The sequence below is a fragment of the Thunnus albacares genome, chromosome 14 (genome assembly GCF_914725855.1).
Source record: "Thunnus albacares chromosome 14, fThuAlb1.1, whole genome shotgun sequence".
In the NCBI taxonomy this organism is placed as follows: Eukaryota; Metazoa; Chordata; class Actinopteri; order Scombriformes; family Scombridae; genus Thunnus; species Thunnus albacares.
In genome coordinates, this window is record NC_058119.1 from 8,082,245 (window position 1) to 8,101,026 (window position 18,782).

Sequence of the window (18,782 nt, forward strand, 5' to 3'; positions counted from 1 at the left end):
GATGCTATTGAATTGCATTATGGGAATTGTAGGATCCAGTGTTTCTGGAGTGTAACCAACAATAAGGACTAGAAGTCAGTATCTCTGCCTTTGCTTCATTAATTTTGAACATTCTTTTTTTTAATCAAGAGAAAATCTTTAAAAAATTGCCCAACCTTGTAGTGCAATACAACATTTCTGGAGTAGCCGTTTTACGTTTTGTGCCTAGTTTATAAACTTTTTTTCCTATGCACTATTTATTTGTGTATATTTACGTTGCCTGTAAGAGACAACCTTGTTCATCTCTGCTACTCTGTGGGGGGTGGGGCAGGGGGAGGGAGAGAGAGAGCGAGAGACTGACAGTGGGGGGAGGATCGTTGTGGCTCCGTGTATCACGTGGTTTGTTCTCAGCTCAGTACAGAAGGCTCAAATTGAGCTGGAAACAAAGTGTCAAGGGACTGTCACCCACATCTCTGTGTGTTGGTTTAAAGCTGAGTTAAATTGCCCAGTTTGAAAGTGAAGGGAACAAAAGAGTTTAACCTAAGTTAATTGTAGAAGTAGTTTTTTCAACTTTTTTGGCTCAACATCCAGACGACCATGACGTGGGGACTACCCCGCCGGAGTCCACTTTGGGAGAAGTTCATGTTTTGGTTTTGCTGTGTTCTGTTTAACATAGCTGAAGGTAAGCACAAAAGAAAAAAACACTGCCATCCTCCTCTGAGCTGTTGTTGTTTAACTGGCTGATCTAACTGTTCGGGCGTGTGCCAGCTTGTTGACAATGTTCTTTAACTGACAAACCAATTCACTGATGGGAACAGTAGATTGTTGGCTTTTTTCACTTTAAACGAAAAGATATTCGACATGCACGAAATAAGATAGCCAAGGTAATGCTGCAGTAAGTCTAGAAAAACAAAAGTACTGTTTGTACTGTATAGTAGCCTAATAGGTGATAAAGTCATCAATATGAACTCAGAGGGGTTTATATATAAAAGCGGTGTCAGGACACTGCTGTCAAATGACTGATCTGATATAACTAGCCTAAGCTCTGTTGATTTTACAGCTTACTAACTTCTCTATTTTCAAACTCAGTTTAATTTCTTGATTGTAACCAGGGATTTCTTATCTTTAGAACTCTCTGTAAAAATGTTGGCGTAAACACATATACTGTTAAGTATAAGTTTTTCAGATTCCGTTTGTTGTCATTTGTTGTTTTGAGTCGGAACATCTGGTGTGAAGCTGTTTTAAAGCCCCTCCCGTGGGTTGTTGTAAAGTGTAAATCCATCTTAGCCGCAAACTGGAGCGTGGCTGTCCACGTTTTTAGACCGTCAAGTGCGTTGACTTGTCTGAGATGAATTCAGCGACCTAGTAATTTACCCACCGACTGAAAATAAGTTATTGCTGCATTTCCACAGAAATCCAGTGTTTTAGCGGCGGCTGTAATCAAATGTGGAGATTTGGCAAGGACTTTGGTAACTGCTTGAAGTTTGTTGGAGAGGAGAAGCAGCTGTTGCCTAAAGGGCGCGCGGTGTTTCACTTCAAACGCCCCTGAAACCTCGCAGAGGTGATCGGCTTTCGGCTTTAGGATTTGGTCCATTTAGATGAACTCACGATAAACCCGTGAAAGGAAAATAAGGATGTTTACTAAACCTTTAGACCAACTCATCAAGAAAAATATCGAATAATATCGTTCAGAATATACTTAGTTTTCAAATGTTTGTAGATAATAAGATATCAATTAAAAGTGCTAATCTAATGTACAGTTTGTAATAGTTTTTAGTGTAAACAGTGTTAGTCATTTCAGTATTTATGTATCCTGTGGAAACTCTTGAGGCTCCAATAAAAGACTCAAGATTACCTATAAGACTCCAGTGCCCTGCCCTGTTATGTCTTCTTTGTTTGGAAGTTTCCTTCCTTTCAGCCTATGATGAAAACAGCTGTTTGTGCCACTGCCAATAATGGGTTTCTCCTCCACAAACCACGACTTGAGATAAACAGACCAATAATCAGTGTCTCTTTTCCTCTCCGTCGAGATAAGCATTTGCACTCCATGGAGCACAATGGCACAGTCAAAAATGGTCAATGAACTCTGCAGGATGTGACCACTCTCTCTTTCTTCGTCTCGACTATTTTCTCCTCCTCAGCTCATGCTGTGCATTGATCCCCTCTACTAAATGAATAAATCATTATTAGGGTGCAGCAAATAAAAATGGTTTCCTGGGTCAATCTCATCAACAAGAACAGTCCTCAGGGAGACAAAATCTTTCTCCGGTGTAATTGTGTTTATGTGTGGGAGCTTACTGCATGTGCATGAGTAAGAAGTAGACAGTAGAGGAGGGGAAACCCTTGTTCTGTGACTTTTGCAGATATTGCATTTTTAAAGGTTTTTCAAACAGTTGTAGTCATCATCTCAGTGTCACATGTTCAATATGCAGTGAGAGGTAAAAAAAAAACCCCTAACAACAGTGACCTTCTCTACTGCTGGTCACAATGTGTCTCCCACACTGGTGATTCTCTGAACAGCCCAAGGATACAGCATTGACCACCAATGACAGGGTATTGACTGCTTCTAGTTACAGCAGCAACAACAGCAACCTAATGTGCTTTGGACAGTAAAGATCTGAAATAGTAACAGTACAGTAACAGCACAGCAATGTAGTCACATTATGAGAAGCCCTTTAAACTGAAAGAGTAAGCAGGAAAAGACTTGACTATTTGATAATAATTAAATCCGTTGGCTAAAGTTATGTAATTGCAAACTTTGCTGCAAAAAGTAATTTTCTTCTGTTTCAAAAATACAAAAAGTCCCATTTACAATTTCAAAATGACATTTCAGCTGCATTGTTGCTGCAGTTTTAAGAAGAAATGATGTTGCAATGATGTTGTAAATATGCTTACGAAGCTGTTGTTACACAATGCTGTAGTGTTGTAACTAAATTCATGAAGTAAATGCGGAGGAAGAAGAGGAAGTGTGGAACTAGGACTGAACTTTTCACAAACAAGTTTAGCACAAATTGGTTGACAAGAGTATAAAGGAAATGAAAATTGTCACGAAATGTTGTGGACATCTGAGTACGACGGCTCGTGTCTGACTCGTAACCAACTTCCTTTTATGATGTACCCTTATGGGTAGTTTGTGTCTGATGTGCCACACTTCCTATTACTGAAAAGATGCATAATACATCTGCTCAGTATGCCAGCAGCTTCAACTGAAACTCTCTCTCTTTGTGTGTGCGTTGAGGGGCTAATCTGGGATCCTCCTGCTGGTTTCATTAACACCCTTTAATGGGCTGGATAATCATTATCACTACAGGTGTGAAAAAGGGTGGGGACTGAGGTGTGTGGGGAAGCACTTGTACAAACACAGGCAGTGAACTCATGCAAGTGAAAGGCTACCAGATTTACCAGTAGAGTATGTTTACTGGCTTGTATTGTGTTAGGATCTCTTTAATACAGAAGAGCAATAAAATAGACTTTGACAGAAGAGTTTCCAAAGTAGCCAACATAGCAGAATTGAGGACATGTTTAATTAATTCACACAGGCCATGCTGCATGCCTGAATGTAAGAAAGAAAGCTGTCAGAGGCAACATGTCCTTAACAGGTGGCATTCAAGCTTAAAACAAAAGAGGGCCTGTTTCTGGGCCCTCAGGGGCTATCAGGATCCCGAGAACAGAGATCAGAGGAGGAAACTTAGATCTATAATAGAGCCAAAACACAGATGTCTGGTCTACACAAGTAAAAAAAAATCCCATCTGTTCCAGATATGTGGAAAAGCTTTGTTGTACCTGGTTGCAACCACATCAAAACAGTTCGGATTGTGCTGACACTATGGAAAACAACACCCACATGGCACCTAAGATGCAAAAACAAATTATATTCACTGTTTACACAACTATTGTAGAAAGGCCTGATCTTGTCAGTAAGCTATATCTGAAATATATGTGATGTGTGTAATGGTTTTCTAGCTGGCAACCTAGTATCTTTTTGGCTCTCAATCAGGCAAATGTTAGATTTAATGTTGAACATATTTTATTACAAAAACTCTCTCCTTTGCCAGAAATCCATCTTCACTAGTGCAAATAGGGATAGAGAAACCGAGAGTTGTCAAAAAGAAGGGCAGGGAGGAAGGCAGGGCGGGTGTGAAACAGGAGAGGAGAAGGGCTTCCCCTCCTATTGTCCCACCACAGTGGCAGGAACAGCCGCGGGGGCAAGTTTCACTTTAATCACCCTCCCTGGTCATCCTATTGCTCCTAGCACACAATGGGTAGTGCAGAGTTCATTCACACACCCGGGAACATGGCACGTACCTCACGCACTGTGACACATACTGTATATACAAACATGCACAGCTAATCAAAAAGCAGGGGTCATTGGCTGGTCAGCTACTGTATGTAATATCCAGCAGAGTGTAAACCAACCCCTTATTTGGCCACAAGCTATTATTGACACATCAAATCATCATTGTCACACTGTGCTTCTCCTACCCCCACAGGCAAACAGTGGTAGTGCAATGAAAATGTTTAATTCCACATTAATCACAAAAGTCTGCTGTCACAGCTCTCTATGGGTTTAAACTTTGAAGCATGTCGGAGTCCAATCAGTGATGCAACAGCATGTGTTTTGCCTTTGACAACAGATGGAAAACACCTGCAGTAACATCATTACTGATTGGGATGTGAGTAGAGGTGCAACCTGCTTGAAATTTTCAGCCCATAAAGAGCTGTGCAGCAGCAGCAGCAGCTGTAGCCTTCTGTTATTTAGTTTTCAACAGTAAGGAGCCAGACAGGAGGAGAAGTGGGAGGAGTGGGAGCCGTGTTCGCGTGCCGGGACAACTCAGGAAGGAAGTCCACTCCTCACTTCTTGGCACTGGCCAATCCCCCCCCCCCCCCCCCCCCCCCCCAAAACAAAAAACATTGTGCCACTGCGATAATACTTGCATGTATACTTTCTGACTGCAGTCCACTCCACCCACACATATTTCTAATATGCATGCACACACACTCCTGAGCAGCCTTCCTGTCTTCTCTGCAGCACGCAGCATTCTTGGATGCAAAACCACAACGCGATCTGTCACAGATAAAGGGTGGTAATGATGTGTTAAAACTGAGAGAGACAGAGTTCTGTTGCTTTTACATGCTGGATATAAGAGTCATTTATTATTTGTGTTGATGCTGCACGATAACTGTGTAGTGAAGGTGCATTGCATAGAACAGGTTTAGAGAGTAGTTAGAGACTGCTTAGCCTGAGGATATGTTGGCTTTGTTGTGTTACTGCAATGAAATAATCATTCAGAGCACACATCAAGAGTTTGTGCATTCCTCTGCTGCAATGAAGAACTCGGAGCAGGATGTGGTTGAAGGCAGTACACAAATGGTTGAAGAGAATCGTTTATGCACTATGTAAAGAAACATCTCACAGCTGTCTTTTTTGGTTTCCTGGATGTACATAAAGGCACGAGCAAAGAATCTGACAGTCTTGTGAGGTAGAAATGGCCTTTTCACTGCAATTACTGGGTAATGATACTACACAGCAATAGTCAGTGGTGGTTGGAGGAGTGACCTTCAGTATATACTACAATTCAACCTGAAATATGTGAAAATGTATACCCTCATTCCTCCCAGAGCCAGTCTCTCTCTTGCTCTATTTCTGTCAATGATAGATGCAAGGTTAAAAAGTGCACACATACACACACATGTTAAGTTTCAACACTTTACCAAGTTTGATGGCAAAAGACATGTCACATGAGATCCTTTATATATTGGCTAGTATCTCTGGCTGTAGCTGTCTGGGAGGAACAGGCAATTTAACTCCCACAGGAGGTTAGTATATTTATTTTAGCCAGTAGACTATGTACTGTCTCACAGTATGAATACACAGAGCAGGAAACATACTGTGCTGACCCAAAATGCACAAAACCCCGGAAGCATGTAGTATGCAGAAATAGGACGTGGGAAGTTGTTGTCTTTTGGCAGCACTGTAGCTTTAAATCCACATTGAGATATTAAAGAAGTTGTGATAATTTGTTTTTGCACTGTGGTTATTTGTGATATGACTAGTGGTACCAGGCAGGAACTTCATCACACCTAACTTTAGCTAGGAAATCTTTTGAATGGAGCTGTGATTTAACTAGCAATTTCCTGTTTGAATATACCCTGTGATATCACGACAGTACTTTTATGAAACGTAAATCTGCCATATCTAATCAATTAAAACAAAGCTGCAATGAAAAAGTATAATGTACTTGTATTAGTATAAATAATCTATTTTATCATTAAAACCTTGTTGGCCTCTAAAGTTTTTTGTCTTTTAATTTTGTTGTCTTCCATTAATATGTCATATTTCATGTAGTTCATCTAGTTGCCACTGCGATCAAAATAAACTAAACATGTGACTTTAATATTTTTACTAAAAATAATCCCCTCTTTCCTCTGGATTTTCTTTGTCATCTGCAATACACACTGGGGAATTGTGTTCCCTGAGTTGTAATTCTGAAGCAGTTCCTGTAATTTCCACTACATACAAAATGCCCCTCCTGTAGAATGATTGTCAGACTATAACCCAAACCACAGTCATACCCCCAAACTTTATCCTCTCGAACCTGGTAGAACTTGTTTTGGCTGTTAAATATTCGGAGAGGAAGCACTAGCTGAAAGGTCTAACTTAGGGAACTGAAACTGCTATATGTTTTACATTCTTCATACTTGTCTTTCCTCTCTAGCCGATGGCGAGATGTCTCATGCCTATGCTACACTGGGTGTTTCTGCCCCCCACCTGTACTACACCTGTCCCGAGGGAGCAACTGTCAAAATGTTGTGTGCCCAGAGAGGTGCCACCATGTACGACCATGATGTCTTGAAACGCGCCTGGCTTTTCACACAGCACAGTGACCAGCACTGTTCAGGACGGCAGGGCCCACGCGGTACTGTCATTAACTCTCATTCCCACAGCCTGCCCCCTGGGTTGCAATTTGGATCTACAGACAACAACTTCTGGGTGCTTCTGCAGAATGTGACGCACGCTGACCAGGGTCGCTACTGCTGTATGGTCCTAGACATCCATGTGGAACATAAACACGGAAGCATCGTGCAGAAACCCCACAGCCACGTTCTACTCCAAGTGTCACCACGTAAGGATATTGAATTAATGGGTGTGAATGTTCAGTATATATGGTAAACTGAAAGGGGAAGAAGTTAACTTTCATAATCACAGTGACTTAATCAAGTTGCTAAGAAGGACAAGGTTGTTATGTTAATTTCCTTCATTCCATGAAATGTGGTCTGTGATTGCTCAGTGTGGCCTACGCCATTGTGCAAAAAGACCATTTGCTGTGGTGAAATGTAACTGTTACATTTAATGGGAAAAAACCCAAACCAATTCTATACTGTGATGTATGTGAGAAACAATGTATTTATTCTCTCTTTCCAGGGAGAAATGGATCTCAAGAGTGCACTGTCTGGGATCCCACGCCACCTGGAGGTATGTCACCTTATTCAAGCCTTCACGCCTCGTAGTTAAGAAATAAGTGGCCAGTTATTCAGTTTATTTAACTCACAGTCTGTCTTTTGTATCCCCAGGCTCTGTGCCAGTGGCCTTGGCTATTGCAGCCTGCATCTTGGCTCTGCTCTCACTGCCTCTTATTCTGGTGCTTGTGTACAAACAGAGGCACAACGCCCAGTCGAGCAGACGTACGTATTACTGATATGCACAAACAAGCACACACACGCATTTGTTTCCATGTCCACACCATGGGTCAAATATAAATCTCTCACTCCGGGTAGCCCATAGTGTTTTGTCCGTCACACATTTCCTGTCAGCGACGTGGATTAACTGTATTTCACACAGTAGGAAGCACATTCACACTCTATCTGTAGTGTTCCGCTCTGTTTCAATTCATTCACAATAGCCTATTTCCCGTTTCCTTTCTCCCAGGTGCACAAGAGCTGGTGAGGATGGACAGGTATGTTTTCCCACAGTCTGTCAGGCAGCTGGTCTCACGGACCATGGTCAATAACACACCTGCTCTTCAGAATAATAATACTGTGTACATGGATTTTCTACTATGTACTGGCCACACTGTTAACATTTTTTACACAATAGTTTCAGCCAAACAACCTGATTGTACCTAAACATGTTACATCTCTGCTGATTCATGCTAAAGAACAACAACATATAGCTTTATCATTGCTACATTTATTTTGATACATCATAACATTACTGTACAACAAGAAAAGCTTTTGCTCAGAACATTGGTCCTTACTGGCATTTACACTGCATATTACTGTATGTTTTGTGCCACTTGAATATATTTTATGGGAAATCTATTAGTTTACTTTCTGATAAAAAGGGAGACTTTGTGGCCTACTGACAACATCTCACTTTTCAGAGAGTCTACATGTATTACAAATCACTAAATGAACTCAAAACATTTTGATACAGTATTAAATGTCCATTACTGACCAAGAAACACCAAGCATTGATTACTATAAGAAAACAACACAGACAGACATGAAACTTCTGTCTTGAGCAACTGATGAGTTGAAACAGTTTATTGCATCACATCTGCATTTCCTCCTAATCGTGATGATTTTTCTTTCTTGTGTACGTTTATCTGTGTGTGTTCAGTGAGGCTCATGGCCATGAGAACCCCGTGTTTCTCGGGGGATCACCGCAGATTAAGACGCGCACCGTTTCTCAGATCATGACCAGGCAGTCCTCAGAGACAGGACGCCACCTCTTGTCTGAGCCAGGAACCCCCTTCACTCCTCCTATTCATGGGGATGTGTTCTTCCCAATAGAAGGTAGGACACAAACACACACACACACACACACACATACACAAAGATGCTTATTAAACAGAATGAGACACTTAACTCATTTGGCACAAGCTGAGACATCTGACCCATTCTCTGTTCTGTTCATTTTCTGCCCATTAGCCTGGCTAAAACCTTCCTCTGACTATCACTATAACACAATGAAGTATGAGTAATCTCACAGTGAGTGACTTTCAGTTTAGGAGTGAGTGTAGCCATGGGTAGATTAGGCATTATTAACTAATTTCTGAAAGCATACACCTGACTACCCTCAGATTCACACTATTATATTTTCAAATGAAGTACAAAAGTACTTGGGACATAACTGTATTGCAAAAGTGTATAGTTCTGGAAATACGTGTTTCAAAATGTACACTCAGTATGACAAAAGACTCTGATGCAATCAAAAACCAACTAGATGTGCATTTTGCTGAAACATCCCGCATATGACGGAAGTGTTGGCGGAGTGACGCTCACGCTCTTGTGCAAAATTACATGTTCACACTCAGGAACAGCTGGTTTGAATCTGATGTGACTAAAAGAAAAAAAATTTTGCGTAGGGAGTTTAATTTCACTCCCCCACACAGCTGAAACCACTTGCTTATGCTGTCATCCTCTCAGTTCTTCTCTTGCCTCCCTCACAAGTCATTCTCCACCCATCAGCACTCTCATTTAACACTAATGGCCCCTTCAGCCGTACTCTCTGCCTCAACTTGAAATAATACTGAAACATTAGTTACGGTGAAGGGGTTCAATCCTGAGTGTTTTTCTACCGATTCCCGGGGCACCTGTGCAGACATTCCGGGCATACTAAGGTGGATTGCCCTGTTTCCTGGTAGCACAAACTCAGATGGTACATGGGAGAGGAAAAAAACTTCACATATATTTTATTTTTCTGACCTTGGACAATTTAGTGTGCAAGAATTAACTAGTCTTAGAAATAGTTACTGGGGCTCATCCTTTGACCACAAACTGTATGTCAGAACTTGACATAACTTGTGAACACTGCGGTAAGCGTAAACAGGAGGTGAAAGTCAGCCACCCCCGGTAACAGTGCACTAATTGAGATGCTGCAGTTTTGCCTTATGTGCCCAAATAGAACTAGAAGCGTAATGTCACTAGTGGGAAAAGCTCTGCTTACAATAAGTGACAGATGGAAACTTCCGCTGCTTGATGGCATCTCAGATTACAGCTATGTCCCTCCTCTGGAGAGAGACACAAATATTGATAAAACCATCAGTGGTCCTTGAAAGAAAACATATCTTTTACATTTGACAGAGCTCATTTCCTTCAGAGGTCTACAAATGTTGTGCAGTATACACAGCTTGGTTTCATATCTGAAGTTTTCTGTTGCATGGATAAAAGTCACACTTCATCTTTTTTGACCCGCTGACCATCAACTGAGCGGAATTTAACTAGCAGCAGTTCCCTCTTCTGTCGCAACTCAGACTTGATACCTCTTTGTTCCTTTTTTTTACTGGGTTTCTATCTGAACTAAACTTATTCTAGAGAAATCTATCAGTTTCTGCGTATGGTGGCAGCACTCAGTAGGAAGATTTGAAAAAGAAATGCGGTCCTGTGTCTTTTGCAATATATGTCTGGCAGAAACGGAAAGCACAAATGTGAATGCGCAAACTCCCACATATCTAAATTTCCACGTCACCACATGGATGTGAAATGTGTATTTGTGCAGGTTGATACGTGTAGATTACCTGCTATCATCTCTATACTGTCACTGACCTGCACTTTTCTCTATTCCAGACACCATCCCTGAGTCTCCAGACTTGCTGCAGGTTTAAAGGGGGGTGAAACCTCCTTCATTGCTCTAACTGCTGACCTGGAAACAGTCCTGCGATTCTCTTCTTCTTCTTTCTACCTTCACAGCAATGTTGCCCTCATGGTCTGTCTCACAATTACCTCTACTGGGATTATCATCTGTACAATGTCTGGACTGCAGGAGGTATTTTTTATTCAGAAATTTGTTCCACCTGCAACAACAGCTGGGGGCCAAAAGCGAACTTTTGCTTGTGAGCACTTGTGTTGTGGCGGGTATGTAGCTGGGTATGTGTGTGACGCTCCATCCAAACGCTGACAACAGCTCGTGGACCAACAGGTGCCCTGGTCTGGTGGGGCCTGCTGCTTGAGACGTTACTAGGGTGTTGAGGGTAGGGTCCTGCTGTGTGCAGGTGCAGCATGTTAGGAGTGATAAAGCAGATCCTGTGGAAATTAAGGCTGCTTTCACACCCAACTTGTTTGGTGCAGTTCGTTCAGACAAACTCTGGTGAGTTACCTGTTTGGTTCAGTTCATTCATGTTGGTGTGCACGCTGTTATTTGAAACCTAGTGCATACCAAAGAATCAAACTTAAACCACCTGGTATATATCACATATTTCAACATAATTTTGAAAGCAAAACTATTACAATCCATCTGCTAATAGTGGAAACTGTCAAAGAAACAATTTCCCACGTAATTATGCGGTACCACAAAATCATGTGGTAACCATGCTAACATGATATGCACGTCAACACATGAGTGTAGATGTATATATCTTTACACGTGAGAAAATGAAAAGGGGCCAAAGCAAAACTGTGCCATGCTTGTGTCCTGGCAATAAAAGTCATGTAGATGTATCACTTTCTGTCAATCACTGGAATAAACTTGGTTTTTACTCATTGATCCTTAAGTGTTAATGATGCAGGATGACAATCACCATAACTGTCAAGTGAAGGAGTTATCTGTCAGTCCGTGTAACTCCATGTGTCAGTGAGAAAGTAAAACTGACCAAAAAGGAAACTATCTGTCTTAGCTTCTCTCTGGTCTGGACCAAGTGAACCAAACTAAGGGTGTGAAAGTGAAAAAGCAACTCTCTCATTCCTGTCATTGTAATGAATGGCTCTAACAGCTTCATACCAAAGAGGACTCAATCGTCATGGAGGTCCCAATATTACTTGGTTTTATGGCATTATACTGTTGCTTGGTATCATTTCCAGTTGGCCTCGGCTTCTATCTCAGTTACTGTCAGCTCTGCTGCTCTAAATACTTCTTCCTTCCTGTTCTCTCAGAAATGCAGCACTTCACAGTAGCCTTAAATATTTTCATAAAATCATTAAGTGCTAAAAATGTAATGGTTATTTTTAAATAGTTGTTATGATTGTTGGTCATGCTTATGTACAGTTTATTAGATTTTTTTAAAATTTGAAATCGTTTATGTTTTGTTTATTCACATTTTTTTGAATGTAGCACAATACATTTTTACTTAAAAATCATCGTAAAACTGCAAATAAGTTTAATTGCTGCCCTCATGCAAAATTTGGCTTATAACATATATTACTAGTTCTTGATTTTGTGGATTTTTTAAATGTGTCTTGATTTTATTGTTGGGATATGTATATTAGAGTTCTCTCTATTTTTGTGTGTGCAACGAGACTGTAAATGAGTAAATATTATTTAGTGTGGAGGAATGGCTTTGAAATGTTAACCAAACCATATGAAAGTAGATGTAGATGACAAAAAATGATCACAGAAAGTGAGACGATTGCAATGTTGTTATTGTTATTGTGAGGAACCACTGGTTGTTCTTTATACTGAGGTAAATATGTACAGTAGGTGCTCAGCGGATATCATCTCCAAATGATGTGTAGCAGGTGTGTAGTACAGGGTATTACATATGTATTTTGTTTTTGTTTTTCGAACATGTGAGTACTTTCATAAGTAGTCAAACCAAAGTCTTGTGCAAGGGTGTTGTGTTTTCAAATTTGCCTGTGTGTGTGTGCAGATCTGGTTTAAATGTATGTGTGTGTGTGTGTGTGTGTGTGTGTGTGTGTGTGTGTGTGTGTGTGTGTGTGTGTGTAGACTTTCACGCAGTTTTGCAGCTGTATGTATGTGTTTTTGTGTTTTCTGCCGTACAAAGCTTGTATTAGATACATAGGCAGAACGCTGCTGTGAAAGCGTTTGTTATGTATATTGCATTTAAATTGTCCTGGTTGTAGCTTGTATAATAAAGTGCAGTTCTTACACCTTGAAGTCCTGTGTCTAGTCTTTGAAATCATTGTTCCTTTTAACTGGCAGGTCTCCAAAACTATCACTATACAAGGACGTGCTACTTGCTGCCCGGGGACCCATTATAGACAGAAGAAGGTTGTTCCACTTGTGTGCCTCCAAAATGGTGCACACCAGAGGGAGACTGACATTGAGGAGAGAAAATGATAAAATAATGTTAGTATCTTGTTTTATAAGAAGACACAGAGACTGGTGCTTGCCATGTCCTCTCTCCAGTGCTGCTTCCACCTTTTGCGTTTCCTATGTATGTATCTTGTGTGTGCAGGAGCTACTTTATTATAGGCTTGTACCATCCATGTCTTACTTGGCCTAGACAGGAGTTAAAAAAATGCAGGCCAAATACAGTACAACAGCTGTCAGTCATGTGGCTATGCATGGACCTGTGACACATACAGTGCATAACTCCTTCTGTATGCATGCAACTTTAGAAGTGCCTTTCAATATTGCAGATGTTTTTAAACAGGAAAAGCATTCATCGTCTTTTTGGATGTATGGCTTGTGGCTTTCCTGTTTACAAGCGAAGGTGTTTCCTGTGCCCTCACAGCTGATCTACCAACCATTAAATTTCATGTGTGGGCTTTGAAACCAGGAGGTCTTAATGTGTTTCATATCTAATATCTGGTAGAAATAGAGTCAGTGATCAGCTACACACATCAGTGCACAGGGTCCCCAGAATGAGCATATTGTTTAAGTCTGATTGTAGTACAATGAGTGACCAAAGGAGGGCACAATAGTACCCTAGTGATACTAAATCCCCTAAATGACCCACAACCATAATAAGATAAAATATCAAGAGAAAATGTCACTTGATTCAAGAAGATGACCTCATCACATGATGAGACATCGAGATGGTTTTTGGAGTGAACTACTTGTTGCTGTTCTTTTTGTCTTACCGACAGAGGTGGCGTGCCATCATCTTCCACTGTGACAATGAGCCGATACTCTTGCTGGCGCTCACGGTCAGGAGGGGCCGGCCGTGTCACCATCTCTCCTGTTACACGATCCATGCGGAAGGTTAGGTCCTGGTTTCCAGCAGTGATGTAGTAAAACAGCATAGCGTTGGGACCGATGTCCTTGTCTGTAGCCATCACTCGGAGGACTGACGTACCTCCTCCAACATTCTGCAATTTACATCATAAAAGAAGCATCAATTCAAATTGCCTGCTGTAGAATAAACACAAACCTGTGACTGCATGGTGACATATTATTGTGTCAACTGAAAATCACCGCTCATACCCGTAATTATTCAACAGTGACATTGTTAAGCTTCGGGTCAAGAACTAGATCCACACTACATTCAAGGAACATGCTACATCACAACATGCTTCATGTGATGTGCTAGTGTGTCTCCCACCTCGCTTATGCTGACGTTGTATCCCCTCTGGCTTTCAATAACAGGTGCATTGTCATTGACGTCCAGGATGTTGACGGTGAGGGAGTGGTCTGTCTGTCTGGGAGGTGAGCCATTGTCTATGGCACGCACCTGTAACAACATACACATGCTCTGCTATGTACTAGTATGTAAGCCTGACCATGCATTTGGACACAGCATAGAATCACACAGAGGGCAAAGAAATCAAGTATATGTCCGTCTTCTTTGGTGCTTGGTTGAAAATAAATCCAAGTTTCAGGGTGCTTTTCATTTACATAAAAAGATAAACATATAGATTGACATGAAAATACTTTGATATGCTCAGATCATCTCAAAGCCTTAAAAAAACGACCACACATGATTTTTTATATTCCAGTGCTCATACTCAAGTTACTAACAAGTGACTACTAGTCTACAATAAACATTCAGTGTCTGTGTGAAGGTTGTTTCTGCACTGAGGTTAGAAATCTATTGAGTTACGGTTATAGTTTAAGTGTTAGATGAGTTAGATCAGTGTGAAGCTCATAGGCTCATATAGAGAACATCTACCAACTCATTGATGAATAACAACACCATTCAAATGATGTCTTAAAGGCACTGAAAATGTATTTTCTCTGTCACCTTCTTACTATGAGTAATGTCCAATGAACACACTAATTTCTGAGGATGATTAGAGATGTTTGTTTAGAGTGCATTTAGAAAAAGGTGTTATGTAGTCATGAAGAATGTAAGAGGTATGTGATAAAAGATCTCATGGATGAAAGTAGGTTGCTGTCTGACCTTTAGTAGGTAACGGTCCACTGACTCTCTGTCGAGAGGAGCATTGACATAGACCTCCCCATAGGTGTGGTTCACTGTCTTGATCTTGAATACATCCTGCATGTTGCCTGCCACCAGAGTGAAATTGACCTGAAGGAGATTGAAGAGTCACAATGAGAGAGACAAAGAGACAGTGGGGGAAACAATGATAGAATGAAAATGTCACACTATCAACAGGTTGAGTCAGCAACACTTATCATAAACAGTTGTATTTGGCAGGTTCTGAACCTTGAATAAATCCCAGCACATGCTGAAGAATCACAACTAAGACTCACATGGAGAAACAGAACATGACTAAGAGCAGACACATATCACTAAGAAAATATACAAAAAACACGTGGGAAAAAATGCCGCTGCACATATGAATAAGACAGAAAATTAAGAAAAAAGAATTCATAAACTAAAACAGGAGGAGGTTGGGTTGACAGAGAGAAAAAATTGCACAAGCCGGGTGTAACTGAAAGGAAAAATAAAAACTTGAAGCGGTATGGAGGAAAAAATGTGGTTCTAGCAAAATAAGTGGATCACTTTGCTGAGATGTCAAAATCAATTGGAGACTGTTTAGACAATCAGTTGAGCTTCAAGTTTTCATAAGGTAATAATCTGCTTAAAGGTGAAGTGAATGTTTAGAGTACTCACACATCATATGAAAAGCTGCAAAAACCAAAATGAGTGAAGCATAACATCTGTGTCATATTTTGTTTTGTGCGGTAAAGCAGCAGAGAAGATTTCCTGTTAAATTAACAAAGTCAAATGCACTGTAAAGGCCTGTCTTCATGGTGATGTAATTTCAGTATTTATACTGTTTATAAGTTTATGAACTTAATGATTAGTGATAATGATCAATTGTTGTTAAAATGCCACATATAGGACCCTCAAACTTAAGTTACAGATTTAGTTAAATCTGTCTGAGCCCTTGTTTGTCCCTCTTTCTCTTTCAGTCTCACCAGTCCATTCAATCCAGCATCTTTGTCCCTTCCCAGCACTACTGCCACTCTCTTCCCCATGGGTGTGTTTTCCAGGATGTCCACTGAAGTATCAGATGTGATGTCAAACTCGGGACTGTTGTCATTCTCATCCAGTATGGTGATTGACACCTGTCGAGAGGTAAGATCAAATGTAGGCCCTATAACTTGCCAAATGATATTTTTAAGATGACTAAAATAACCAAAACCCACTGTAAAAATACGACATAATCACTTCACATACTTCAGATGAACACATTTTATGCTGTGCTTTAGCCCTATAAAAAGATCAGAGCATCTTACCTTCTGCAGTTCCAATGAGAGATGCAATGAATAAAAGAGGAATGCCATTAAGCTTTCTACAACGGAATAGACACAGCATCCACTGTAATAAATTGCACATGAAAAGATGAGTAGGAACATAAAATTCAGAATGAAGCACCGTACCACAGTGGAGTCCTTTTTAGGTCCTCCATCATCGGCTACAACAGTCAAGGTGTACATATCTCCCTTCTCTCTATCCAGCAGGCCTGTCACTGTGATACGGCCCTGAAACATTAAACACATCAGCATACACTGTATCTCCACCTCTATAAAGATTCCATACAAGATAAAAATCTTCCCCATACGACAGACACGGAGCAAGGACAGAGACATAGAAAGACTAACAAGTATCATAAAAATCTACCAAAAAAAAAAAGAAAAATCCCCAATTTCTCAACTATCAAAGAAACCAAATTACTTCAAAGCAAACAAGCTCTTTGATCAGTTGACAGAGAGGAAAAAGAACGCTAGCTTATATCACAAAGGAAGAGGTGTTATCGTGTCACACTGTGGTTAATGGATAAAAAATATATTTGACGGAAGGTGGGTGTAGCCTCTGAAGTGCACAAAAAACAGGCACGTACATTGTGTTCATATCATCGATGACCTTTCCCCCACTGCTCTCCCACTCACCGTGACGCTGTCTATCTTGAAGAGGGCCAGAGCTGCAGGTGACGTATCAGGGTCGAATCTGTAAGTCAGCTGGTTCAAGTTGTCGGCTGACTGGGCTTGCACCTGAACCACCTCTGTCCCTGTGGCAATGTTCTCACGAAGCGAAGCCTCGTAACCGGCTGAGAAGAAGGCCACGGCCTCATCCAGCTCATTAAGTAAAGTGACATAGACGGTGCAGAAGCCTCGGTGGAAAGGCGGGGCCTGGTCAGTTGCTGAGACATTCATCAGATAGGTGGTCTTGGTCTCGTAGTCTAGGTAGTCCACGGTGGTTACCAGGCCGGTGCTTACATCCACCTCAAACTTGCGGTCTGAGCCAGACACAAGTGCGTAAGCCACAGCTCCACCATCACCTGAACAGAAAGAGGAAGGGTGGTTGGTAAGGAAATGCATGGATTATTTACAATAACTTTAACAACTATGAGAGTTTAAAGTAGTAACCTTGGATATTTTGGAATCAACCTGAAAATCTTGTAACAGTGTGGTATTGTAGTTATAGTTACAACACGCTAACAACCTCCTTGTGTTTTGTTTGTGTTTTATGTTACAGTGTTGTCAACATTTGGCTCTGTTGGCTAGCCTGTGTTTATTTTAAGTTCAGGCCTGCTTTACTGTTTTGGAAAATGTCTGTCACAGCACCAGATGTGTCATAATGTATCTAAGAAACACTTTACAGAACAGGAAGTGAATAGAGGAAGTGTGGATGAGAAGTAGCGATTTAAAGGCCAGATACAGTCAACAAGGTGTAAAAAGAGGTGTCTCTTTCTCTTTCATTCTGAGGATAAAACTAAAGGGTCGACAAGAACTGACTTCATGCTCTGCTTCCTCTGCTTGCTTCTGCTAATTGACTTAACTATCACCTATCTGAACTCACCAGTGTCAGGGTCTGTGGCGCGAACCACAATCACAGAAGTGCCAATGCCAGCAGTCTCCCTAAGGCCCAGACGGTTGTATTGTTGCTGGGTAAACACTGGCACCTCGTCATTGGCATCATCCACATATACGATCACCTGCAGGGGAGGACATTTGAAGCTATACATCAACTATACATATTAACTTTGAGGAATACACTCTTTGGGAAAGGGGCTTGGCTATTTTCTCTTAAAGGTTTGGATCTTCTGAGGACTGCACTGCTGTCACACTTCAAAAAACAGCCACATTTTCCTTTTAATTTTAAAAATCTTCATGCTCTATAGTAAAAAGCACAAATGACTTCAACACAAAATATGCTAAACAATTTTTTATAGCATCTACACTGGTCGTGTCCACCCCCCAGCTACCCTCCCCTTTGTCTCCCCGTGTCTCCTCACCCTCACAGAGCTCCTCATGCTGCCCTCGTCACTGTTGAAGGCCTCCACTTCCAACACATGGGAGCTGCTGGTTTCTCTGTCCAGAGCCCTGAGGCCTCTTGTCACCAGCCCTGTCTGCCTGTCTATGCTGAACAGATTGTTACTGTTCCCTGCATGCATTCATTCACAATTCGTGAGCACACACACACACACACAGGAAATACAAGAAAAGAGTGAAGGAAAGTGAGACAGAGTATAAGACATTTCTACAAAATGCACATTTTTAGCAAAACATGTAATCTAGTCTCATGGTTTGAGTAGTTTCTCCAGAAGCATTTGCCAACTGGGTGAGATAATTTCACTCGCCTCCAATACAAGCTGTGGCTGTGATTTGCCGTCTACTGCTTCAAGACAGTTTTAAAAGAAGTGAAATTGTATTGGAAAAGAGAGAAATGAAATGATTATCAGAAACTTGATATGGAAACTTTTTGGGGGAA

General features: G+C 41.1%; 2 protein-coding genes across 11 annotated transcripts in view; one reads left to right on the forward strand and one right to left on the reverse strand.

Moving 5' to 3' along the window:
* Positions 1-18,782, reverse strand: part of cdh23 (cadherin-related 23) — a 186,107-nt gene that overhangs the window by 18,386 nt on the left and 148,939 nt on the right. For 5 of the 10 annotated variants that reach the window (XM_044373469.1, XM_044373468.1, XM_044373472.1 and 2 more), the window contains 9 exons: positions 18,307-18,455; positions 17,871-18,006; positions 16,961-17,349; positions 16,451-16,552; positions 16,307-16,309; positions 15,986-16,135; positions 15,000-15,128; positions 14,202-14,330; positions 13,741-13,968 (listed from right to left, as the gene is read on the reverse strand). In XM_044373469.1, the coding sequence (XP_044229404.1) occupies positions 13,741-13,968; positions 14,202-14,330; positions 15,000-15,128; positions 15,986-16,135; positions 16,307-16,309; positions 16,451-16,552; positions 16,961-17,349; positions 17,871-18,006; positions 18,307-18,455 (1,415 nt within the window). Of the gene's footprint in view, positions 1-8,674; positions 8,762-12,477; positions 12,972-13,740; positions 13,969-14,201; positions 14,331-14,999; positions 15,129-15,985; positions 16,136-16,306; positions 16,363-16,450; positions 16,553-16,960; positions 17,350-17,870; positions 18,007-18,306; positions 18,456-18,782 lie in introns of those variants that run through there. The other 5 variants (XM_044373475.1, XM_044373474.1, XM_044373471.1 and 2 more) reach the window with 5 other exon arrangements.
* Positions 326-12,811, forward strand: vsir (V-set immunoregulatory receptor). Its single transcript, XM_044373478.1, has 7 exons — positions 326-661; positions 6,696-7,103; positions 7,403-7,453; positions 7,552-7,662; positions 7,907-7,934; positions 8,600-8,775; positions 10,549-12,811. Exons 1-7 carry the CDS (start codon positions 577-579, stop codon positions 10,584-10,586), a joined length of 897 nt encoding a protein of 298 aa, XP_044229413.1. The 5' UTR covers positions 326-576; the 3' UTR covers positions 10,587-12,811.